This window comes from Phyllostomus discolor, chromosome 1 (genome assembly GCF_004126475.2).
Source record: "Phyllostomus discolor isolate MPI-MPIP mPhyDis1 chromosome 1, mPhyDis1.pri.v3, whole genome shotgun sequence".
Lineage (NCBI taxonomy): Eukaryota > Metazoa > Chordata > Mammalia > Chiroptera > Phyllostomidae > Phyllostomus > Phyllostomus discolor.
The window spans coordinates 170655931-170682886 of NC_040903.2; the positions used below are offsets into that span (position 1 = coordinate 170655931).

The 26956-nt window shown below is 41.1% G+C and overlaps 1 protein-coding gene across 1 annotated transcript in view; it reads right to left on the reverse strand.

Moving 5' to 3' along the window:
* RORA (RAR related orphan receptor A) overlaps window positions 1-26956 on the reverse strand; it is a 701886-nt gene that overhangs the window by 162872 nt on the left and 512058 nt on the right. Inside the window, exon 2 of the mRNA XM_028508335.2 lies at window positions 12010-12039. Coding sequence (XP_028364136.1) covers window positions 12010-12039 — 30 coding nt within the window. The remainder of the gene's footprint in view (window positions 1-12009; window positions 12040-26956) is intronic.

Here is a 26956-nt window from a genome sequence, read left to right on the forward strand (position 1 = left end):
ATCGCCTAAGGAGGCATAAAAGGCCACCAGGAAATAAATTAAAATTAAAATAAAAATAGATTCTTTTATTGGGTCACATCTCATCCTCTCATTTATAAGCATGGTTTCCACTCAAGGAATTGACACTGCAGGGGATAATTTTGCTCCTCTTGTTTTGACTCAAGAAAAAGTTACAAACAAAAGTAGGGAGGAAGCCACACATGAAGCTGCAGAGACACAGGATTCCTTGGAAAAGCAGACAGAAACCACAGTTGTGAGCAGCTGCTTCTGAAGTGGACAGTAGCTTTGAAATCATTGATCCCTGCTAAGTCAAGGGGACACACGTACATTCCAGACTAGACAAACATGGAGATGTCACGTGTGCTGACTTGGAACAAATCAATGTCATACCTTGCCAGATCTTCCCTTAGAATTCAATAAGGAAGCTAGGGCTATCAGAACGTCTACTTCCCAAATTGTTTAACACACGAGTATCCTATTTCCTCTGCAGATCAGACAAATACAGAGTATCTCCCTTGATAGAATATGTCCCCCATTCTTGGAAAGATCAGCCAATTCTTTTCCCTAGTAGGTAGTTTTCTCTTTTGTGTTTAAATAGATACCAATGATAACAGAAAATGCCTCTATTTTACTCTATAAATTTGAGTATCTGGTTTATAAAATCTTGTACTAATAATGCAAACACATGGTATTTAAGAGGTCACTCAGAAAAATAATGCATTCTTCATCTTTAGAATGATAAACAAGTATTTTTAAATCTTTTGGATGAGATTCTAACTTATATCTTATAAACTGCTAAAAGAAACTTTAAAGAGACCCATTCTAAACCTAAGGCTCAAAATACATGTGGTAAATTGCCAGACATCAAAAAGCCCTTTGAGATGCAGTATTGGTTTCCAAGCTAATATAGCACAAGTCTCACAACATAGTTTCAAATAATAAATCTCTGTTCTTCCTTAAAGCTCTTAACAATGGAAAGATTATTATTTTTCCCTAGACTCAACTGTGTAAGAAAACTGGTCATAAAATTGTGTATATACACAGATAACACATACACTTATTTAAAACCTATAGATATTAAATGAGCACATAGTAGATACCAATCACTGCACTAAGCCCAAGGGCCACAAAGATGATTAAAGCATACCCAGTGGGACGGAGCTACACAAACAACCACTGTTCTACAACACACGTTCTGTGCTGTCTTCCTGACGATGTGGATGGAGGACCTGCAGCAATCAACAAGATGGGGTTGGAGGAGGCTGTGCACGGCGGGTACCATCTGTGTCAGCCTTCAGAGGAGCAGTAAGACTTCCAGGGGTGCTGTAGTTGGTGAAGGACATTCCAAGACAAACAAAGTGCAGGAGAAGCAAAGGCACTGGGGCTTGCCCATGCATGGAATCTTCTAGGAACTGGTCACTGAGAACGGGAAAAACTGCTAGCACAGTAAAAGTCAAGGAAAGAACAGTGGAAAGATCAAGAACAGATTGTGAAGGGCCTTGAATACTAAGAAGTTTCGACTCCTCAGGCAATGGAAGACTCTAGAAGGCTATTAAGGAAGTAGAACAAGACGATCCTGCCGACAGTGGAGTTCTAGAGCAGTCTATAGTTTTTCTTTTTTTTTTTTTCCTTTGGGGGAGGGAAGAGCCGGAACTGCTGAATGTCAAGGTAGTCTTTTTTAATATGCCTGGTCTCAGAGATCAGAATTTAGCCCAGGTATGTTTTTAGCACACGGTAATTCTTCATACCACTAGAAAAGGTTCTGATCTCTCCACTGTAATGTTCACAATGGTCCCTCCTCCCGCTGGTGTTCTGTTATAGTCACACAGCGAAGCCAGAGGAGTGCCAAGCTGCGTCCTGAGTACTCTGCTCTGCAGATTTACTGCCTGATAAGCCTTAAGTTAAAAAAATATTTCAAGCTCAATCTGTCACTAACAACTTTACACGGTTTGTTGTTTCCCGAGTAGCCCGGCCCCTGGGAGACCGAATCTGAAGCAGATGTGTCCAGTGGTGAGTCTCACCTGCAACTGCTCTGCTGTTTTCTGCGTTAAACACACCAGCACACCAAAACTCTTTCCACGGTCCAGAGCCAAGCTGACGATGAACAACAAAAAGCTGATTTTTTTCTCTTATTTGACTACCTTTATTAGAAATCTTTGAATCTATACAGTGCATGGATAGCAAAATACATAATACTCATTTTCAAAAATTATTTGATGCCTCTTTATGACAGTCCCTTGTAGCAGAAAAGTAGTTAGTTTGCAGGCAGGATACATCCAGGACCAAAGAGACAAGGTCATTGGAAACCACTGTTCTGATGCAGCTGCGGGCAGAGTCAGCAGCAGCATTGCTCGGTAGCCGCTTTCCCAGGGAAGCCTGAGAGCCTTTTCCCGTCGCAGACTTAAATGTCCTCAATCCACGTAGATCAATTTGGATTCCTGAGCCCAAGTAACAAGCTAAACTACCAGTAATGCCTTGCACAGGGTTTTAAGCGACATAATCAACTGGAGTGGGACTTGTGTCATTTAGACTTTGTCTCCTTAAAAATCAAGAGTAACAGTGGTAAGAGAGAAGTTTTTAACAAGGAGGAAAACCCTAGACAGTTGTCTCTAAGATTCTTCACCACAGCTTCAAGGACAACCAGGAAAAGGGCTGCTATTTGAGGCAACTTCATTATAAAATCATTTTTAATAAGCAATCTTAACAAAGAGAGGGAATACTCTTGTGGAGAAACCCTCCAGGGACCCAGAGGCTGCCCAGTTAAGTTATTAGGAAGTTTCACACAAGGGACCAAACAGCTATTTCATTGGCCTCAGGGGACAGAGTTTAGTTTTCACCTGTTCTCTAGAGGCACTGGTGTTATCCTGTCTACTAACAGCACAGACTGGTAACAATCAATTATCCTGACGCCCCAGCCGGGTGAGGGGAAGGGAATTTTCAGTTCCGTCGACACAAAAAGACATGGTGTAGCAGAGACAGATAAATTAACGTGATACGGTTCATTATACACTGAAGACTTCTATGAACATGTAGCCAACGAAAATGCCTCCAACGGACCATAGTGTTCTTTAAGTGAAACAACAGAAAATCATTCTTGGAAAATTAACACCAACAGAGAGAAAAGGAAGCATAATTATCCTCTAACTGCATTGTTCACTTCTGTGAGAGACATAATACTTTGATGAAAAAATAATAATCACTGCAGTTTACTCTGCCTACCTAAGGTGTGAACAAGGTTGGAGCTTGGGTTTCAAGTTTTAGAAAGTGATGTGCGGCTGAGTTTAAAAGGGTTGGAAAGACACAGACTCCTAATGCATCACAGGAGCCTCCAGCCAATGAGCAGTTCGAATAAAAGAAAACAAAGAGAACCATTAGCCACAAAATTCAAAGCACACTTATATTTTTTGAACTTCACTGCTCATTTCATTCTTCTGAGTCTAATGAAATGGGGAAAACTGGTCTTACAAGTAGACCTTAAAACTAGGGACAGAGCGAAAGATTGAAATACTCTTTTTCTTTAATCCTCACCTGAAGATATATTTATTGATTTTAGAGAAAAAGGAAGGGGGGAGAGAGAGAAGAGAGGAGAGAGAAGGGGAAGAGCGGGGGGGCGGGGGCGGGCAGTGAGACAGACAGACAGACAGACAGACATCAGTGATGGACAGAAACACTGATGTGAGAAACATTGATTAGTTGTTTCCTTCACACACCCCAACAGTATGTATCCTGACCAGGAATCGAACCCACACTTTTTTGGTGTATGGAATGGTGCTCCAACCAACTGAACCATCTGGGCAGGGTGATACACTTTTTCTTTAATAATCAAAACAGCCTTCTGTTTTTGGACTAGATCTCCCCTGCTCAATAAGCACTTTTTCTACACAGCTGATCAGAGGAAAGGCCAGAGAAGGACTTCCATCTAAAGATAAGAATTTCGTCTGAGTTCAGAGAAGGGACTGAAGTGTGGAACATTTTGTTCATATACCTAAATGAAAATGGGAAAAAATGTTATTTACAGATCACTGTATTTCTCACACACATTCTATGGCTTCTCATTGGTTGTTATGAGATAAAGCCAAAACCTTATCTCTGTTCTCCACGTCCTCTCTTTTCCTTGTAAATACCCGCCTCTAGTCAGACAGGTCTATACCACCATCCTCCAAGCCCTCTCCTGAGTGACCTACCATGTAACACCTAATGCTTGCTATGCTTCTGGATCAAGCTCAGCTCAGCACTAGTTTCCCCAGCTCACACAGACAAATGACTTGGGTCACAGCCCTGTGTGCCCCTGCAATTCATTCATTACTGAAAGTTCTTCAAGTGGCTCTGTCCTTTCTCCTCCTCTGACACAGACTAAACCACTGGAGAGGGAGAAGTATCAGTTAAACTTTCTATATTACGTGGTGCCTAACACAGGGCTAGGCACAGAGTAGGGGGTGGAAAATGCTATGCTAATAAAATCTTTCTGACTCCCAGCTTTATCCTCTCTCTACAGGGACTGGCTGGGGTCTGCTTTCCAACCGTCCTTCCCTAGACCCCTGTACTACAGGTATCTGGATTATTACCATATCCTCTCCTCCCTCTAGCCCCCAAAAACAAAATTTAAAATAATGGATTTATGGATTAAGTCTCTTTCACTGAATCCAAACCTCAATCTTGCACATGTTAGCATTTTCTGTGCTTTAATATGCCTTCTAATTATTATGCATGGCTGTTAATTATTTAGGACATTAGGAGCTGGGGTCAATGGCTGGGAGATCAACAAAGTAAAACAGGGGAAGAGCTATCACTTCTATCTAGGCAAAATGTTTCCCTGGAGGCGAAGGGCAGAACGTTCCACTGCAAGGAATCTTGGGCAGTCAAAGGAAAAACGGGTAATTGAACAGCTTGGAAATGAACACCTTAGTCACCACAATGTACAGAAATGGATATCAGCTATATCAAAAGGCCCAAGTGACTACAAATACACGAAGTTCCTGGCAGTACGGTTGATGAAGCTAGTGTAAAAAAATGCATGTAATTTATAAAGAAAGTGAATGGAGACCAATAACTTTCTTCATTTTTCAAATATGTTGGCTCATATTTGAAATATGCACCTGCTAATTTTTTATTCCTTTGGCTGCAAAGAGAGAAGCTGATACAACTATAAATCCAGCCCTAAATTCAGGTATGCTTAAGCATACTCAAAACCACGATATTTAATTCTCTTATGTATCCTTTTGATACATGTTTCAGTTCCCTGGGCATTCTTTTAGCTTTGATGGTTTTATTTGTTTTTGGTTAGGTTTCAGGGAAACCACAGTATCCTGAATCATACTCCCTCTTTGTGGCAATGAATTATCAAGTTGGTCTGACAAAAGAATAATAAAGAAATTTATTATACATCTCATTAACATCCATTCAAGACTTTGTCTTACTGGAGAACAGGTTCATGCAGTAAGAAACACACATTACTGCTAGTGTGGGAAACACGACCATCTTAGCAGTGAAAGTGACCACTTCGAACTGTTCTTTTATTATGAAATCCGCTGAGTGGTACGAACAGTGACATTAAGTGGATTCCAGTTCTTTTATGAATTAGGTTAGAGTGTTAAAAAGATAAGTAATGGTCATTTTTCAAGTAAGAGGACTGTACAGTTTCTAGTAACCCACCTTGTTTAAATAAATGCTTTCATATAGTGGGAATAACTCCCCCACTTTCTTATAATCAGTTGGTTCACCAAGCTTAGAAGACTTTACAGTTAAAATTGTGTGGTCAAATAAAATCTGAGTCAGTTGTAAAAATGGCTATGTCACGCTGGGCTTTCTTCCTACATTTAAGAATGGAAGGACCACTCTAAGGAATGAAGTTCTTTGGTAAAGTGTTTAGGCTCTGTGGATTGGCCTAAATCCTGGCCCCACCACATACTAGCCAGTTGTAGGACCCTGGTCTCAGTTTTCATCTATGGAGTGGGGATAGTAGCAATTACCTGCTGCACAAGATTGTGGTGAAGATTAGATAAATTAACACTTATAAAGTGCTTAGAAAAGCATCTAGCACTCAGTAAATGCTCCAAAACTATTACTTAACTTTGATATTGGAGATAATGGTGTGGCACCTCTGTGTATGCAAGGAGTCAATGTACTCTATTTTGAGTCCTGGCTCTGCCCAGTACCGGCTGGATGAGTCTGTAAATTTTTTCACTTCTCTAAGTAACTGATCTCTCAGATAAATTTTCTCACCTAAAAGGGGGGTGCAAGTCATACACAGCTCACTGAGTTGATGAAAAGATTGAAGGAGGCAAAGCACGCCAAGTGCTAAACAGAATGCCTGGAGTGTTAGACACCCAGCTCTTCTTTAGAGATCAAACCAATCATGTCTAAGAGTTTTATTAAATATGTAGTACATCTATCAAGTACATACCAGTACCTGGTAGGCTAGGCACTTTTGTTTTCTCCTTTGTAATGAGCATGGATTTTCAAGAGCCGTTCACCATCGCAGGACACCCTTTTGAACCCTTATTATGAAATAGAACACAAATACTTTTTGTCCAAGTTTAATTCATTAATGTGAGGTCTTCTAACAGCAAACTTGAACCAACTGGATGCTCTGATGGAAACACTTAGCTAAATATTCTGGGTTGTTTTTTCTTAATGGAATTCACAGATCCTCACCATAAACTGTGGGTTTTAATACCATGTGAATCTTCTACCTTGGAAGAACTCACCAGCAGGGCCAAGTGCAGTCCATTTATATCCTGATATGATGAAACAGAAATCCTGTTACGCTCAGGAAGGCTTGGCTCTAGCCTCACAGACTGAGTCTAAACACGGTGAAAGGTTTCTAGACAGTACGAGACGATTTTTACTTCCTTGGAGTGGCTGACTTTGAAGAGACTGAAGAGGTTTCCTCTGGGTGAGGGTGGGAGAAGATGAGTAGGAGGGATCATTTTTTAGCATCCAGGGCCACACCTCCCCCTTTCCTCTCATTGCTATTGTATGCTTGGACCACGGTATCAGAATCCTGGATGGCCTCTCCAACGTGTTTCTCCTCTCCCACACTTCCAGCTCAGTCTCTCTCCAGCTGTGATGTGAATTTTCTGGAAATGGTATACTCGACATTTGTGTTTCAGATTGTTTTCTGGGACTATGTCTCTCCACTACCCACCCCCACTCCCAGTTCCCACATTCGACCTAGTGTGTAAGCTTCTTGAGGGCAAAAATCTGTCAGCACACACTGGTCTCTCAATAAAGAGCTGTCCATTGGTTAGCCTTCTGAGTGGCCCGCAAGCCTCTCTTCATGCAAGCTTAATGTCTGGGATGGCCAGGGGCCTTAGCAAGCTGAGAAATGAATCCTCTGGCTATTTGGTGAGCACTAGGTTATCTCTCTTCCTGACTGTTTGTCAATGGGTAGACAGGATCTAGATGGAATCCTACTTAAAGAACTTCAGTGTGGCTTCTTCTCAGGTCTGTCTTAACCAAACACCCAGCCAGCAACTGCAATTATAATTGCTGTGAGTCACGCCATGAGTCACATGGGTTGTCACAGCAACCTACTAACTATATAACCAAAGCCCCTTCCATTAGCTTTGCCAAGAATGGTTCTTGAGTTTTCCTGGACTGTGAAAATAACATGGGTGAGCCCCAAGTCTGGGGTTGCTAAGAGTCTACAATCAAAAGGAATGGCCTCAAGGAAAGGAAAAGAACACGAGAAAATAAAGTTATTCTAGTTCTTGGACCTCCTGAGTAAATGACAACAGTCATGACAAATTGTTGGGTTGGTTTTGTGATATCAACAAATGCCTAAGGAGAGGAGGGTGAGGCTTCAGAACTAATTTTTTATGTAAGTCAAATTCAAAGCCAAGTCTCTAGGGTAAAGTGAATACGTTATCCTACTCTACTTTAAATGATTGCAATAAATACTTTTTCTTTTACAGATACAAAGGATTATTTCTCAAAGAACTATCCTGATTTGTTCTAAAATATTTTTACTATTGAGGACTAAGTCTCTACAGTGTTTTAACTTTATAATTTAGGTATTAGCCTGCTACAGCCAAACATAATATACTAAATTACCTTTTAATGCAATCTCTGTTAAAATTAAAATATTTTGGAGGGTTCAGAAGCATATTTTGTTATTTTGGGGGGAAGAGTGACATTAAGTTGTACACACTCACACATTTTCCTGACTGCTTACTGAGTAACCTGCAGTTTTTGCATGTTTGTAAGTGCCTGTTTCTCAGTGTGGAAGAACGCAAGCAGAACATACTGAAACAGGAAGAATAAGGAATATAAACAAGGATGAGATCAGAAGGAAGTAGCCATGGTCTGTTGCCTCTGGAAGCAATCCAGAAGCCTACCAGTTATCTCTTTGGTCTCTGACGTGGTGGCTGGCTGACAGAAGCTCAAAGGTTATGACACCACGACGATCAACTTCCCAGTAGCTGGCAGTAGCTAAGATGATCTGTTGCATTTTTCCCTTTTTTACCTCCCTATTTGTCATATTCTAACATTTTAGTGAATGAAGAATCATCCAAGGAGAATTAGATTAAGTAAGAGGTCAGGAGCAAATGACCAATTGTCCTTGGCAACTAAGAAAGAGCAAGATAGCAGCTGATTCCAAGAAAAAGATCCTTATCCAACGGTACTATTTCAGCAGGAAAGAGAGCGGAACAAACTTGTGAAACACCAAAGCAAAAGCAATCTTGGAAGTGTCCAACCAAATACAGGTGCTATATAATCACCACAGAAATTAAACTGAAATTCTGTACCACAGTATAAAATTTCTCCAGTATGTCTCTGTCCCACAAGCAATAACTCCCTTTTATGTTCCCACACCAGAAAACAACAGCAACATTTCCTAGCAATGGAAGAACATCAAAAATGTAAGAATTCCTTGATCAATTTGGTCACGGAGACTTTGCACTAGAGACCCGAAAGCTGTGTCCTCACCTGTGGGCTGAGGAAAGTTAACGACAACCATGAGAAGTGTCTATTTTCTTCTCAGGAATTCAGGAGAATGCCTTCTCAAAGACCATGCTTATGGATTCCTGTGAAGCTAACAATAAGATTTCCTTTCCTGGGAATTTCTGGCTCCACTCACCCCAAAGCATTTTTTTAAAGTAATACCTGTGCTTTCCAGATAATAAGGTGGCCTAAAATATTATCAGGTGTCACAACTATTCAGGTTCATTTTGTAGTTCCTGCACCTCTGACTGGTGTACCTGCGAGCTGACACTCTGGTCTGATAATATATTCTACAACTGTACATGTTAATTTGTAAGTTGAATGCTCTCTCTGTGAGGGCTGTTAGGAAAACCAGAGCAAAAGTGCTAATAGGGGGTGACTTCAGCTGTCAATGACGATGTAGTCAGGCCTGGACCAAGGTTTCCAGAGCCCTGGCTAAAAATGGCAGTCGTGAGACAGTCCAAAAATGAATTCATACACTTCACTGATAGTGAAACTTTCTGAAGAACAGATGTCAAGATGATTTAAGAGAGCTGGAATTTAACGTCTTAAGAAAACTTATAGGCAAGTTAGGACATTTCCGTTTTCAAGAAAAATCCGACAGATGCTAAAGAAGTCATTTGAGTGACTGTTATCAGAGAAAGAACCAGTTGAATTTCTTCCTCCTCACAACTTGTGGGCCCTGTAGAGATGCTAAGATCAGAAATATGATGGGCTCTCTGCTCAGTGTGATGACAAAAACAATCTCCACATTTAAGTGGCATAAGACTTTTACTAACACGCAACTTGGACAATTCAATTTCTTCTTGGCATATGTGAAGTTTGGTGCCGACTGTCTACTCAGGTGCTATTTATCCCAACTTGACTGGCCATTTTATTTTGGGTCTCCTTCCACAAATCATGAAAGTAAACATCAGCCAAAAAAACAAAGGTGATTTCTGATCTAAATCTTTCTGTCCATTTAATATTGAATTACATAAAGGGATCTTTATTTTAGGTTTTTCTACATTTATTTTGTGCTTAATGTGTAAGAATTTCCCTGCTCATTTTCTTAGTTAGAAAGGCAATCCATATCCACCCACTCTGGCTATATCTTGATTTTGTTTTAAAGCAGGCACATAGCTGATGGAAGTTAGTTAAGCCTCCGCTGCAAGGCCAACCTGCTTATATTGTCTCTTACTGGAAATTCAGTTTTCCTCACTAGCTACCACCTAAATCCTTCCATGAATTAAAATCCAAATGCAGGTCATTATTTCTGCAATAGAGCAATGAAATTACTCTCAGGGATGACAATTCCTTAAAGATCCATATGGATGGTCAGTCTATATATTAATGAAAATCTATGGTCTCTGTTTCATTAGTTGAGGAGGACCCTTGGTATCCAATGAAACTGAACTAGTGCTTCTGTCCATTTATCCAAGAGCCAAGTCGTAATGCAAATAGTCAGTGGCTTTCTGTATATTGCCAGGTGGCCAGGAGTCCATACCCCAAACCACCACAAAGAGCAGGCACAATCATCCGCCCCTGTTTGGGAGAGGCCCAGGACTGAGCTAGCAGAAAGACTGAATTACTTACCACCTCTAGAGTGGGTCCCTCCAGGCCAGGGACGAGCTCATGGGCAAGGCTGTGCAAGGAAGCGTTCTGTACCATGCCTGCCCTGCGGATATACAGAGGACTTCAGTCTCCTGTACTGTCAATCTCTCAGTCATCATGAGCTCAATTATGCACCGACAACAGCAAGAACAACAACAACGACGACAACAAAACAACCCCCAAAAAGCTAAGGGCCACAGACTACCCTGATGGAAGGACAGCCAACTGGAGCTGTGTGTTGAAAGATGGAGGTGCTGTCCTGATTGTGTGTCCCTTACAGGCCTGATCTTTTCACCTTTCCTCAAATATTCCATTGAAGCCCATGGGGGAGCCACGTGGAGAGACTGTAGGACTGGGCACTAAAAGTCAGGCAGCTATGAGATTTGGTGGGATTTTTTTTTTTTTTTTGCTTTTTTATTTGCTACAAATACAGATAGACAGACAGACAAACCCAAGAGTAGGTTTCAAGAATCAACTGAGGCACAAGATAAACTACTTTGATGTTACACAGATTTTTTCCCCAAATGTTTCACATGAAATAAAAACATTTTTAAAGTGTAATTAGGAAAAATTTGGGGACATGTCTTTGTCGGTCCTAAATTGTGCCATAAATATCTCCACTGCTTGCCTTAGAAGGATGCCAAACACATCTCATAGGTAGCACATATCTGTGATCTAAAATAGTCATCAAATTCTCATGACACAATTAATTCAAAGTCTAAATATGCTGGTCCAGTCCAGTGAGAGTTGACTGCCTGCATCAATGACATATTAGTTTCATCCTGAGGTTCAAAGCACAGTCAAACATCATTGATCGGATTGCAAATCACAACACTTTACATTGACATGAGTCTGTAAACTTGTAGTACGGTTTGAATGAAGGCAATTGATGAGAGCAGTTGAACCTGAGAAGTGCGAGTGAGTACAAAGTATAAATCCAGCGCACATTTCAACATCAAACTACCGATGCCGTTAACCGGGGCCCTGGGAGGCCACACTCATGGTCAAACAACAGCGCCTACATTCCCAGTCAGCATCTCTGCTCCACAGACACAAGTACGAGACGGCCTAAATCGGGAACTAGCAGTGAGGAAAAGGAGACCAAAGTGTAAAAGAAATCAAAGTGATATTTCCTAGAAACATGACTCTTCTAAGAAGGATCCAGAGTAAGGATGATCTGTAAGTAATTAATTGATCCTCCCAGCTAGGTTTTATGTTTTTCTTCTGCAGCTTAATGGCTTAAGTGACTAGAATTCCTCAGAATATGTCTAGACTTTCTTTAACACACACTCAGTACACACAGGTGGAAATGTACCATTTCTGACCACTACAGGTAGAAAAGTATGACCTCTGCTGACCATGAATCACAGCTGAAACATTAGTTTATACTTGAAGGGTCACAGCAGCCAGACATATGCGAATTCCAACTCTTCAGAAAACGTGGGACAAGAAAAAAAATGCATTACTTACATGTATGTGTCTTCTTCGTTACTGAGATACCTGGAAGAGAAGAAATAATGACAAAGGTAAGAAAGCATCCTGTGTGTCCTTCTCAGCATGTACACTGTTTGCAGAGTGCTCAGGGACACGGTTTGTTCAGACCGTGGTGGAGAGACAGGATTAGGCTTCATCTTTCATGGCAGCACCACTGGACCGACCCCAGAGTAATGCCACCATGAATGATGAGGACAGTGAGCATTGCCTACTGATTTAAGAGGTTCTGTGGTGAAATAAAGAAGTAGCACAGATAGTAATTAAACAGGGTGAGAGAAGACTCTTATTTTTTATTTTAAATAGGAGAGATGATCTTTATAGGCAGAGCGGGGAAGATTTAAGACTCAAAGGAATGATGCCAACCTACTCATACACCAGAGCAATTAATTTGCTGTGGCCATTGATTCCACGTTTACTTTTTAATGAAAATGACTCTTCCCGCTTGCCTGAAGCACACTTTTAATGGTGAGGGAAAATACATCCACAAAATGTACCTATCTGTCCATACTCATTAGGGTCAGAGGGGGAATGATTTGTAAACAATGCCAAAATGAACACAGACACAGATAGTATGAAAACATGGATTCATGACTCAGCACCCTTGATAATTCCAAAATTATTGACAGAGAGCAGGCGACAAATGGAACCAAGCAAGATCAGGCACGTAAGTCTACCTAACGACAGCACGAACGCATGCTCAGTGCAGACAGTACGATCTGCGTCAGAAGCACTGCTGCCGTTCGAACTCTCCCCGCTTCATTCTGCTTGGGGGCTATTCTCGAGACCAGACAGTCTTAAAGTTAAAAAAAAACAACAACAAAAAACCAAAAAACTCTTGAAAACTTTTCTCCTGTGACTAAGAACTGTGGTAAACCTTGAAAATTTTTTTCTTTCAAGTTATTAAGAGAGCTATTTAACCCTACTCTGGAAAGTTAAAGTTGTTAAAAAATGTGGCACCCACATCAGACTTATTACTTAGCTATGGAACATATGGTGCAGGGAAGAAATCCATTTTGAAATCCATGGTAGATGTTTTTTTTTCTTTTTTTTCAGTTAGTTTGAAAGTCGTATGCCAAGGCCAAAATCACACACTTGTTCCCCCCACAACTTTCCAAAGGACTTATTTAGGGAAGCTGAAATTACATAGCCCAATGCAAATTCTTTTTCCCCCTTTTTATTGAGGAAAACTAAGCTATTGTTTTTCGCCATGTTTGACTTGATTTCCCAAGGTGAAGTTAGCACTTTCTGCAAAAAGTCTCGAAGGCTCTCCCACATGGGAACTAAAACAGCGTTCCAGGACTTTTTGAAATCAGCTCGATCACGGGACAGGCACTTCGCCCCACAGCAAGAGTGAGTAGAGTTTAAAATCTGAATACAATTTGCAACTCCAGCTCGTGACACCAGCACCAATAAATGGATACATTAGTGCTCTTTCAGCATTGTGAGAGCTATATGTGTACCTTCCTTAGGAAATAATGCTTTCTGTAAAATCACTTTGAAGAGAAAGTGCTTATGCTGTCACTCCTGATTATTCAGAACCTCCACACAATCGGATTTAACACAGCCCCAAACAGACCTATCTATATTCGCTGAGTGCGGAACTATTTTCTCCTGACACCCAAAGGCCTGATGAAAATACCACCGCTTCGACTTTTCTACTTAAATTTATTATACACTGTGATGCAGTGTTCTCGTCAAATATTTTCATGATGATTACACTGATAATAGATTTTGAAAATCTTTCCAGGAAAGCTGCCCGATCTTTGAGACCACGGTTGCACCAGGCTCAAACTTGTCATAACTGGGTTCAGGAGAAAGCATGCTGTCAGCAATGGCACAAACTTGGTCCCTCACTTTTGATTAATCACCAATTAATAATCAATAGAAATAATTGGAGGCGGGTACACCTGTATTAGAGTTGCCAGATTTGGCAGATAAAAAAGAGGATACCCAGTTAAATTTGAATTTCAGAGACCAATTTATCTGAAGTTCAAATTTAACTGGGCAACCATAATCTATACAAATATAAGGTTAATTTTATCTATTATATACAATGAAGAATATGCTAGTCAATTAATAAACACAATTTTATGGAGAAAGGATTAAAAAACACACTTCTATGAAGGCAGTATTTTAAAAAAATGCATCATAACTTCTAAGTATGGAGATAGGACTGTGCATATTTATGGATTTTATTTTTGATATTCATTAAGGAGACAAAATTCTATTTCCTTAGAAAAAGCAAACAGAAAACTATGAACACACAAAAGACAAATTTAATGGAACGCTCAGAAAATGCACTGGAATTCCCTTCCTCCTCCTCTCCTGAAAAATAGCAACTGAGGGCTTGGATTTGTGTCCCTCCTTTCTCTGAGGAAGATCCAGCATTTCTCAGTAACTGACTCCACAGAAGTGGGAAGAAGCAAAACCGTCCCTCTCATTTCACAGATGGATCTACTGAGGTCCAGGGAAGTCTTTAATTAGCATAATAAAAAACTTGGCTGTGGGAAGTTAGTATCAGACTGGAAGTGTGTCCATGGCACACATTTTAAAACCCTGGTACAGAGGGTGCCTCTCAAAAGAGTAAATATTCAAAGAAAAGATTCATTCCCTGGAGTGTAATGCTCAGCAGTCAGCGCTGCCGATAATTAATTCCCTGTCCCCCAACCTGTGTAAACCAGGAAGCCCCACCAGGGATTGGGTGAGAGAGGCTCTCAACCAGAGGTGCCTGTGTCTCCAGGTTTGCGACCAGCAGCCATTTCTTCTTCATTCAGTGGGGTGGGGTGGGTCTTCCTTTTTTTCTTTCTTCTCATTGCCCCAGAGGTTGCAAGATTCCTGTCTTTCTCATCATAGAACTCATCCTCAATGAGACTGGGGCAGTCATATTTGGCCCAGGTCCTCAAGTGGAAGAGGGAAGGCTAATCTAAACCCAGTGCTACTAGTAACAGCAGCATGTCTGAATCAAAAACTCTTGGGGAACTGGGTTTTCTGAAGACAAATTTTGATGAGTGTTTAGGAAGCAAATAGCTGTAATTCTGCCCAGGAGTAGAAAAGAGTAAACTTTTTAAAGGCAGCTCTTAAGGTAACTGGCTTTGGAGTTAAAGTAGCTGGAGCTTGCAGGCTTAGCCCATCCACTCTGCTGCCTCTCGGCCGGGAGACTTTGGGCAAGCCACTTAACTTCTCTGGGCCTGTGTTTCTTAGCCTTTACAACTGTGAAAGATTACATTACATGTATTATAATCATGATAATGCTCAAAGGCTGTTGTGACAATTAAAGTGAAATAAGGATGTGTAAAGAGCTTTACAAACTAGGGAAGGTGATATACAGGTCAATGGCTTACTTTGACAAAGTGGGGGCCAGTCCACACAGTCTTATTTTAACAAAGTTGAATTAGAATGTACTACTGAAAGATAAGTCATAGCTACTCATGATGTTTCTGGGTTTCTCACTGACTCACGGCCTAGGATTCTGGTTTTGAGATCTGTGCTCCTGACTTCAAAATTCATATTTGATGGGGGACAGCATGAGACACACAACCAACTTCCTAAAAGAAAGTGGACTCTATTCTACACCCAGAACTCCACTGGACTCTTTCCTCTCTGAAATCAAGGGAAGATACTTGCTCCCTGGCAAGGAGGCGAAGTAGGCTGCTGACCAACCAGCACAGGAGAAGGACTTAGCTTACCACCACCAAAGGGTGTCGAACCAAGTCCAGATGTTGTGAAGGTTTTGATTCACTTCCAAATGACTGGGAAGGAGACCAAGATTCTTCCCCTGAGATTTGCAAACAGGTCATTGAGCAGATTAATGTTTACTATAGACAGTGGGACTTCCTGGAGTTGTAGGAAGAGTGATGGGGCAGAAACAACTTCTGAATGCAAAGCACTCACATACCCTGAGCCAAAAGTGAACTCGCTGGATGATTTAGGCAAGACACTTAACTTCTCTGGCTGTCGTTTTTTCATCTGTCGAATGAGGTAACTGAACTGCACGATCCTTAATTTCCCTTCTAGTTCGTTGATCAGTGGCTCCTTGCTCTGCTTTCTAGGTGTCAGACCAAACCTCCTCTTTCTAAGCAACAGGCTGCCAGGTCTATTTCTTGCTGTACAAAATCTACTGTAGCTTACAATCAAAGGTAACCACCTGAAACTTTTTCCCTTTTGCCTTTAAATCCAAAGAAGAAAGAAGGCAGTGCCTACAAAAGGTTATATAAGTAAAAGATACGCTTCTTTTGGGTGATATTTTAAAATTATCTGGGCTAGAGAAAAATGGTACCTTTTGAAAAGTTGCAAGACTCCTTATATTATATTTCACCTAGATCACACACACGTACAGATTTATTTCCAGGTAATGATTTAATTTTTCACTTAGCAATATGATAGCAGTTTTATATGGCCAATTAATACTCTTAAAACTAAGAGGAAAAATCTCCACAAATACCCTACCCCAAGTAGGGTTTCTAATATAGCAAGACTGCCTGACTCTATTTAGTCAACCATGCTTCAAAGTAAAGCAAAGGAAATGTAATGAAAATACCACAAATTTATCACTGTCACAGTTATCAGTAGTTTCAAAGTTATAGTCACCACAGAGCAGAGCACTTCAGGAATGTAATCTGATATTTTCAATCAGTGCCAAATCTTGGACCAATTAAACTTCCTTGATGGACTTGTTATTGTCTCTTGGTTTCTAGGCAATTGTCTGGATTCCAAGTTTAACTTTTTGGGGGGAGGGTAAGAAATGGCATCTTTCTTCTTCCCTAGACATGTCAATTGATAAACTAGCATTTCCAGGGGCCCTGCCTTTTGGACAAGTCCCTAGCTACAGAGGTGCCCTCTGCCGCTTGGCCAGTATGCTGCCTGGGAGTCTTCTCTTGTCCTCTTTCAAAGTGAAATAATTGCTAGGAAAGACATACTTTCAACATGGACAACTTCTATGTGAGAATAAAAAACAAAAAGAAAACAAGCACAACACAGAATACCTAAAATAAAATGCAGCAAAGTTTTTCTTTTCTTCTTCTTTTTTGTTTTAAAATATGCTGATATCTCCACATTTCAAGTGAGTTTGTATGTCAAGAATGGGGAGAGGTGCCAAATGATGACTGGCCAAATCTTTAATTGGCCAACTAGCCCCGAGTCTACAACAGCCCCACACATTGACTTAGTTTAGTTCCTAGAAAAGGAGGGCTCCCACTCTGAAGGCCTTCATAGTGAGACTTATTCTCACTTCTCATAAGGTGCCTGAGTTTAATAAGATATTCACTGGTTGAGCTGTCAGGTTCTAGGCAAGTGGCCTAACCTCTCTGAGCCTTTATTTTCTTCTCTATAAAATGGAGATAAAATTCTGTGTGCTAAGTTTACAGTAAGACTTCACTGAGAGAATTCACCCAGCACAGTGTCCCTATAAGGGACTACCTAGCCTCTCTCCACAAAAGCTGTTTCTAATGGCAGACACTTTGCATTGGATAAACAGAGAGATATCCTGTGGGCAAGACAGGCATGCCCATCAGGGCAATGCTGTTAAACAGGTGGACAACCTGGTAAATGCATGTTTGAAAGTTCAGACAGAACTTTCAAAATAAAATCTGGAACATGTGACTTCCTTCTGCCATATTCTCAACAAGCATCCTGCAAAGAAGGATGCTGTCTCCTGGGTCCACTCGATGCTACCTCTACTTTCTTTTGACTTCCTCATTGTAAGGAACTAGTAGTTAAAACAGCACTTTAAATGCACTGCATGAACACTAGCTAAGGAAAAAGGCCCAACATTTAGGCTCTTCTTCTTTTAATGATTAACAATTATTTCATAAAGAAAAAAGATCACTTTGGGCTGGCCCCGTGTCTCCCTGCCCCCAGTCCCGAGTGGTCCCCTGAACTTGCTCCACCCCTCACATCGTCAAGGAGAGAATCTATACAGGAGGTGGATCAGGAACACAGCTGAGAAGGGCCTCACCAAACAAAATGATGTTATAAAACAATGTCCTTGTCTAGGACAAAAGAGCTATTAATGATAATCAGTACATATTACTGAAAGTGCTCCAAGTAATCTCTGGACTTTGTTTCAAAAATTCTTAATGGACACTAATGCTTAGAGTTCACTCAAAAGAGAAATAAATTATGTGCCAGGGTTGCAGGGACCAAGGACAACACGCAGAAGGCATCCCAGCATTAGCAGTGTTACGACAATCAAACATTTTGTAATTGCATAAAAAGCCTTTAGAAATCATTTAGAAATACTAATTATGAAGATAAATAATACTTTCATGTGAGCTTTCTTTTACATTTGAGTCTAGGTTGAGCTGTTTTAGTAACAATATTCCAGCTCTTACACCAATCAAGGTGCTTTTTACAATAAAAAAAAATCCATTTTCATTTGAAAAATGGTCATGGGTATTGATAAGAAATTTTTTTTTCTCTTTGCATTAAAAGTTCTTTGTGTTGTGATTGTCCTCCATGCCTAGGTCACATGTCCTGACATTGGTACCCAGAAATATCTTTTAATTCTGGACAGGCTGGCCAGAGCTCGATCCTCTTTCAAGCCCTGCCTTTCCCTTTGATGGACTAGTTCCAAGGGCACAACCTTATTCCTGGTCCCCCAGCAAAGTCAACATGAAGAGCCATCAGTTTAGCCTAGAAAGAAATTTTGAGACTCAATGTATTTGGGAAACATCCATCTTGTCTCTTAGAGCTTACTATTCAGTGCGTTATACAAAGTCCAGACCTAAGAAGGGCAATTTCTACTCTTAAGGCTTGCTGGTGCCAAATACTTGATTAGCACTAATGGACAGTAAGAACAATATGAATCCTTCTTCTTTCAAATTGATTTACTTTTCCAAGTCTCCATATTGAAAATGGAGCTACCCATTAGATATGACTTGGGTGACTTAAATGTGGTTGGTCTTGGAGCTCTGAGCAGGGATGTGAGAAATGACAACTATCAACACTTCCAGGTTAGCCTTTTAGAACTGAGGAGTTTTATAAGTAAATAGTACAACTCAGGTAAAAATTAGCAGCTCTTACCACACTTTTCCAGGAAACACTTTACTTTATGCACCTCTGAAATCTGTTGAAATTGTTTATCTTTGCCACGAACAGGGGCAGGTACCGACTTGAACTGTCTGTAGGTGACTTGCCTGGATGTTGTCAAACACGTGGCTGTAGCTGTGATCTGCAAATGCAGAGCTACCAGAACTGGTTGGGTGAGGATGACCCAAAGATAACAAAGTTGCAGCCCCAAAGCAAGTCAGACACAATGGACATTTTTCACATATTATGCCCTTGTATAGACAACCTAAATCATACCTCATGGAGCATGGATCCTGGTCAGCATACCAGGTCAAGGCAAGTAATCACTAAAGCAATTTCACCTGGTCTGCAGCTGTCCCCAGGCCAAAGGCTGCTACTGATAGGAGAAGCATGCATGTTCCAGGGAGATAAAGGTTATGGCAAAGGAGAAAGCAATCCAGGGATCACTCACATCCTGAATTGCCTAGAAAGAAGAGGGAACCTGCTGAAGTGGAAACTATTGGAATTTGGTTCTAAATTTGGGGAAATTGAGTTCCACCATCAGAACCAGGACAAACACTCAAAGCCTCAGGAGCCAGTGAGATAGAAAATAAATATGTAGAAGGGGAGAGGTGGCTTTAATTGTTCCTTAACACACAGGATACCATGAGTCTTTAAAGGATTTCTAAAAATTGTTATCAACTCAAAAAAGATGAAATCTTCAATTAAATATGTATTTGTGGCCTCTTTACTATCCCCTGAGGGCAGAATTATAGCAGTTTGTCTGGACTGGGCCCTCCTGGGTGACAATTCAAAAAGAGAAAGTAGTCACCAAGCTCTTCCATTTGCGTTTACAGAATTTATTGAGTATGACAATTATTACATTACAAAACTATTTTCCATATGAGATTTAGAGTCAGGAAACATGGATTTCAGTCTGAGTTCTGTCACTTGCCAGCTGTATGAGTTTGGCCAAAATAATCTCTCTGAGCCTCAGTTTCCTCATCTCCAAAGACGGGAAAATATGTTCTTGTTCAATTTGACCACGAGAAACATAGTCTTTAGAGAATCATTATAGGTGTACTCAGAAAGGTTCTCCTCATAGCATTGCTTCTATCAGCAAAATGCTAGGGAGGAATGACCCAGATGTCAACAGTACAGGGTGAGTTAAATAAACCGTGGTATGTCTACATAATGGAATACTCCACCATCATTAAACTAATGAAAACTTAATTGCACAGAAAGATGTTCTAGCTGTCCTAAGAGGAAAAAAACATTAAAAAATATATGCCAATATTCCATTCAGATCTCTGCTCAAAGGTCACCCCTCCCACGATGCTCCCAAGTCAGCTGATCTAGAATTGCATTCCCAGCCCTGTTCTCCACTTCATTTTACTTTCTTTGACTGTGCTCTCCCTGCGACATTCTATCAAAGAGTTGTTGTATGTCTTTCCAACAATGTTATTATCTCTTAAAGTTGGGCACTTCATGTTCCTGAATGATCACTATATTTTCAGTGCTTCGAATAGTACCTGGCACATGGTAGGAGCTCAAGAAAATCTGTCAAATGAATGAATGGCTCCCCAAAGCCATGCAGCTAGTCTACCGATGGTGCCCCCACAGCCCAGTCCCTCTAGAATGGTACAGAGCACACAAGGGGAATATAGACGGTGAGGCACATGCTTGATGGGATGGTGTGGGGCAGAGAAGGTAAGGTTTGCACAGGTAAAGAGAAACACAGACAAGGGAGGCTGCACATAAAAGTGAGAGGGGAGAGAACACACCCCCACGCCAGGACCCCGAGGTCAGGTAAGCAATAGAAAAGTTAAAATGGCACTTTTAAACACTTCTGATAAAATCAATCTGGTCATTACCAGAGCTGAACACAGGGCACATAGGCCTCATCTGTTAGAAAGAGCTTTATGATCTTGTTACCGGATCCCCGACACAGAAGCTGTAGAGGTTATAACCCAGCTTGTAAAGCTAATCTCGCATTGGCTCCGGCATAATAAAGAACCTACAGAAAAATTCCCTATTAGCCATATGCTCTAGCAAGAAGAAGACCTTGCATGACTTCTCATACGTGGCAATTTAGAATAGTTTAACCCTCCCATTTCTGAGACCGAGAAAGCTGTTCTGAAAACAGTGACTGCAGTACTCAGGGTTCTTAGCTGTAACAGCTTAGAGGCTGACTTGTGTTTAGCCATCCCCCTTCTCTTCAGAGTGATTCAAAAATAAAAATCAGGATGTCACTGCCACTGAATTATGCTGGGACCAAAAGCCAAACTTAGATTATTTTTATTTTTTAAAGATAGCTCTGTTTTCTATTTGTATACCCCAGATTCTAAATCCTTGGAGGAGGAGGAAGAGGAAGAGGAGGATTATGACTGTTTGATTTGTGAGTTTGGGGTCATTCTTCTTAAATAGAATACGTAGCATCATTTCTTGATTCACACTCTTCTGGACCACACGGTCCAGGTCATGTCTGTGAGAGCAGAACAGAAAGGGAAGAGGAGTTTATACCACATGGCAGGTCCAGAAAACAAAACACAATAACAATTACAAAACCCCTGAGTGGCCTTGAAAAGAAAACAGGTGAGAATGTGAGTGTAGCAGGCACTGAACTGCATACTGAAATGGGAAATATGTATGGATGACATGATACTATGTGTAAGATTTGCCTTAGAATGCTTTGGCAGAGCAAAAAAAATGATAAATGAAGCAAGAGGGGCAAAATCTTGAAAAGCCTTCAATCTGGGTGTTGAGTGTATAGGAATTCACTGCAGTGCTGCCTCTCTTTGTGTGTATGTTTGAAATTTTCATAATAAAAAGTCCTTACTGGATGGAAAGGCTTTTAAAAAGAGGCTCAGTCCCCCTCACACTAAGTGTGTGGGTGATTCTGACCATGCGTGTGAATACACAGCATTGGTATTTCCTACGGAAGAAAGTGTTGCTCACCAGAGTAGGTCTGAATGCTTTGAGGAGCAGATACCTTCAGAATATATGTATTTGGCCATTCACCTTCTTTTATTTATGAAAATAAATATTAAAACCCTTTATTCCTCCTCCTTAGCACTGTACATCATTCCCATTGTGATTTTGTCAGCTATGATACATTTTAGGAACATAGATAGCCTCATTGATTTGTGAGGAAATACTTGAATTTGGTATGGCCACGTGAAGGAAGCATGCAGTAGAAAGTAAGTCAGACCTGACTTTGAACCCTACCTTCCCCTCCCCTGGCCCTCTGCCATCCTTTTACTATAGTTTTAATGGGTCTGCCCTCTTGGATAATCTTTTGCTCGGCTCTCTTTGTTCTCAGCAGCCCATGTTTTGTTGACTGGATAAAAGTCCCATCAGTGGTATATAATAGCAGCCACTCCTGAAAGCAGGCCACCTCTACTATATAGAAACCTAAATGGAATCAGATGTCCCTTGGTTAATGATCCCAAACAAGAACCTGAGAAATCCTGGCTACCCTCTTAAGTGTTATTTTAAGGCAGAGGGTTACTTTTAACTTGCAATTCAGCCCCTTTGCAGGTAATTTCAATTCATCATTCATAATAGCAATCTGATCCTCATTCAAACAAGATGTAGCATTTCCCCATCAGTTTTTTTTTTTTTTTGGTGTGTGTGTGTGTGTGTGTCCTACATTTTTAATCACTAGAAGATTATTCAAGGACAATTTGCTGTTAACCATTGTAATGACGTATTCATTGGTGCACAGTTGACAGCATATTTTCAACCTAACTTCTGATTTCCTCATCTCTCTCTCTGAAATAAGCAGTGAAGATATTAAGCTATTTTTTTCAATAAGGAAACTGAATGTCAGAAAGATGCAGGGGCATGTTCAAGGTCAACTGGCCCCATGTGGCAGAGCTGGGACCAGAGTTCAGTCAGTGACATTTTTTGTGGCTGCAGTTATTTCCTCCTCTGGCTGAATCCTTTAAGTGCTCCTTCCCAAGCTCACACCAAAAGCTGAAGGCATCCAGCAAAAATGATCAGAGATGAACATCTGTATCCTGGCTCAAAGACCCTGCGGTCTCCCCTCTCTTCCACCAGCGTCAATTCTTTCACTAATAGGCTCTTCTAGCTTTACCGTCTGGCTGTACTTTTTGTGCAGTTTAGATGGTGTACTGCTGTACAAGTAAGTGCCTCTCTGTTCTACCCCCTTGTATGTATAGGCAAGACACTGGGGAGGACTGGCCCAAGCCTTGAGGACACTCCCAGCTATCAAGGTAAGAGACTGGGCTCCTGTGGTATTATCCAAACACAGTAGATACCTCATGGTATCTGCCACACAGAACCACGTGCTCCACTCTCTGACCTTTCACCCACGCAATGTAAAAACAGCACCCTTGATGCCTTTATGAATTTGTGAATCAACCCCTATCCAGTGAGGTAGCTTTATTTACCTCTAATTTCAGAGCTGTCACTAATTTGAGCCCAGAGCCAAAGGAAAGCTGGAAACTATTCAAACATCTTATTAATGAACAATATATAAACAATCTGATTTCTCAGCTAGAAGTGGAATTTGTTCAAGTATAAAAATTCAAACTTGCATATATACTGCCTCGCATCGGCTGTATGGTTTTTTGTTCTCTCCCTGTCCTACGTTGTCAGGCACTATGTTAAATGATGGGAATAAAACAGCCAATACGATAGCCACAGCCCCCGTTCTCATGCAGCTGAGGGAGAAAAGCCCACAGTATGAGTATCAGCTGAAACCTCAACTGCTGACCCAAATTCTATTCTGCCTATCCACTTTGCACCAGCCCCAGTCATGGTCTTAGAAGTCAGCTCTTCTCCTTAGTGAAGCCCAAATACTCCTCTTGATATCTCTGAGCTTCAGGAGCAAAACATGTTTGAGGGGCACTGAAAAAATGCAGCTCTGTTAATTTAGCCCACCCCTTAGCACATTCCCTTTGCATCCCTGGCCAATGGAAGCTCTGGGGACTTTGTTTTTCAGGTGCCCATGCTCATTAAGAAATATACATGACAGAGATCTCTTCCTACTTATATATTTCCCCCTATAAACATCTTGATTTTTATTTGCATTTTAAAAGATCCTTGTACATAAGCAAAATACTCCAAATAATTCCTACAACTGCTATATGATGATGTTCTAATTCTGTTAAGCCTTTATTTGGACAAATGAAACCTGTGCCTCATTTCCAAGGTAACAGCACAAATAAAACAAGCCATCCCCGTGATACCAATACAGTGGAGGTTGGATGGCTTTGAACTCAGACATGACGAAGCTTTCAGCCAACTCAGCATCTGCCTGGTTGTTAATGTTTTTCCCCCAATAGTCATACTCGGTGTCACTTATCGAAGTGTGCTTTTAAAATGGCTATAAGAGGTACACAGATGAAGCAAGGAAACTTTCGGGATTTCAGTTCCAGCAAATGAAGGCAGAAGTGACTAATCAGAACGAATGCGACTGAGTCAGGAGCCTCAGTGTCAGGGTGAATCAGCCTCCTACAGCGAGCGTGGCATCAAGTGCTTCTGCGACCGACCGCCGTGCCTCAGATGAGCCGCCATGCTGAAGAGAATCCCGACACCATTTCGAAGCTGACAGACGTCTTATTATTATTATATATTATGCTGCAACTCTGAGCCTTACGGTAAGTCATCATTTTATACAGTTTTAACAGTGACTGTAAAATACTGCCACGAGTGGCACTGTCAACTTTTCTGTGAGAGCTACCTTTTCCTCATAGTGACATTCAAAGTACAGAGTCTCCTTCATCTAAAGGAGTTGTCCTATCAGCTCGCTAATGGGAACAATTCATTTAACCTGCACTCGAAGTGCAGCCAAGGAGTGGAGTAATTCGTACAGGATCCAGGGGGAGTCAGGCCTCCCACCGGGCCCCTCCGGACATTTGATTCATTGAGGAGAATTCCACTTTCTTTCCACTTAGGTTGACTTACAGGAAAAAAGAAAAAGGACATTCTAGAAAAATTAAGTTAACTCAATCCCCTGAAGCTGCTACTGTGGATTATATAACAACTCCCTGATTCCAGAAGGTAATGTATGGGAGGCCCAAATTTCTCTGATTTTCTATCTTTCTAATGTTCCTTCTGGTCCCCTGTCCCCTTCTCCCAGTCTACTGCCTGGCCACATATGTCTCTGACAGCCCATGTGGCATGTATTCTGCATCTACTTGAATTATGTGGGGTGCTTCTTATACTGCCGTCTCCCCACTTCATAAAATCCTTGCTTTACATGACCCTCACTTGCCACCTTTGATCCACTCTGATCCACTCACCATATGACGGTTGCAGAGCCAAAATTCTAGGAACAGCACCCGCAATCATTAATGTATTAGACAGTTGTTCCAAAATGACTAAGGGCGTGTTTTCTGCTGCAGGAGAAAATGCTGAGGTGAAGCAAGAGCAAAGGTAAAGACCTGGTTTTCCTAAAATGGATACAGCGCTGGAGGCACTTAGATTCTCAAAGGACACAGTCGTGATTCTTCTGATCATTTTTCAGATCAACTTAATGAGTGAGAGATGGTCCTCTCATTAAACTTATGGAACAGATAAACAGTACTTGCACTTGGGGTGGGCAGCTGAAGCAAAAGTGCTGTTTTCTAGGATTCTCGAGGGGGTTTAGCAGGGAAAAATTAAGAGCCTGCTTTCTGAAGGGGGTTTTATGTCCTGCCCTCACTCTTGACTGACTGGCACAATGAATAGGGGCAGAAATTTCTCAGCTCTGACGAACTTGTAACAATTCTGATTGGTATGAATTGCTTTTTGTAGGATTTTGAGTAACTACCATATTACAAATTTTACCTCTACTTATGACTTCCTTGAAAGATGACTAAATGCCAAACGAGTTGGAAAAATAAACATCCAAAGAGCTACATCATCCCCAACATATTGTTTTTTCCACAAACCACAAGCTATACATCCCACACGGCTGCCCAAATGAAGCCTCCCCCCACCCCAACCTTCTGGTGCAGCCAAAAATCCAAATAGGACCTTCCTGTGGATCTTTTACAAAATGGATGTTAAATGCAAACAAAGCATCATCTAACTGGCTGTTCTGACTGCCTCAAACTACAGAGTTGTCCCCATTTGCTATTTCCTTCCAGAAAAGTTGGTTAACTTCTGTCTACTTTCTGCCCACAAGCACTAGAAATTTCAGATACACTTGCACACAGTATATCTGCCTGTTCTGAATACAATAAGGCCTGCTTTTGTGTTAATGAAATCAGGCCTGTTACTCAGTAGGACCTGTAGTCTAGGGTGACCCTAAAGAGACATAAATTTCTCATTTTTACACTTTCCTCAAATTTCACAAGTTATTTTGTTATTGCAGAATCCAGAGCTTTATAATAAATTTATAGGGTGCCTAGGGGGCTAGCCATTCATATTATATGGCATCTCATCCACGGTTCCTTTGGGAGAGTTCTGCCTCTCAGTCAGCCAACCACATGCAGTGTGAAGTTCCTGTGTGATAGGATGGATGAGGCTCCTGTGGGATTCTGCACGCACACAGAATAGAAAAGCCTACAAAGTGGAAACAATGCCGCTCCACTCCTGAAGTGGGATCACCGAGGTAAGCTGGAAGAATGCTGCAGTGTTTGTAGTCCTGACGTGATTATGCCTTTCATTGCAGAAACTGGTATAAAGTACTGGTATAAAGTACTGGAGTGATTTTTTTTCACATACCCGGCGCTGAGACAGAGGTGTGACCCCTTCTTTCTTTCCCAAAGCATCAGCAGCCACAGTCACACATCAAGGAGGGGAGAATGCTGTGGGAGCAGTTGCCCAGCGTGCATTGATTTGAATAACTTGAATGACAATAATTTAAAAACAGCAAAAAGCCTGACCAAAAGCTGATTTGGTTTTGACTCTTACCAGGGACTGTCAAGTCTAAGCAATGTCAGTGATAAAACATTCCTCTCCA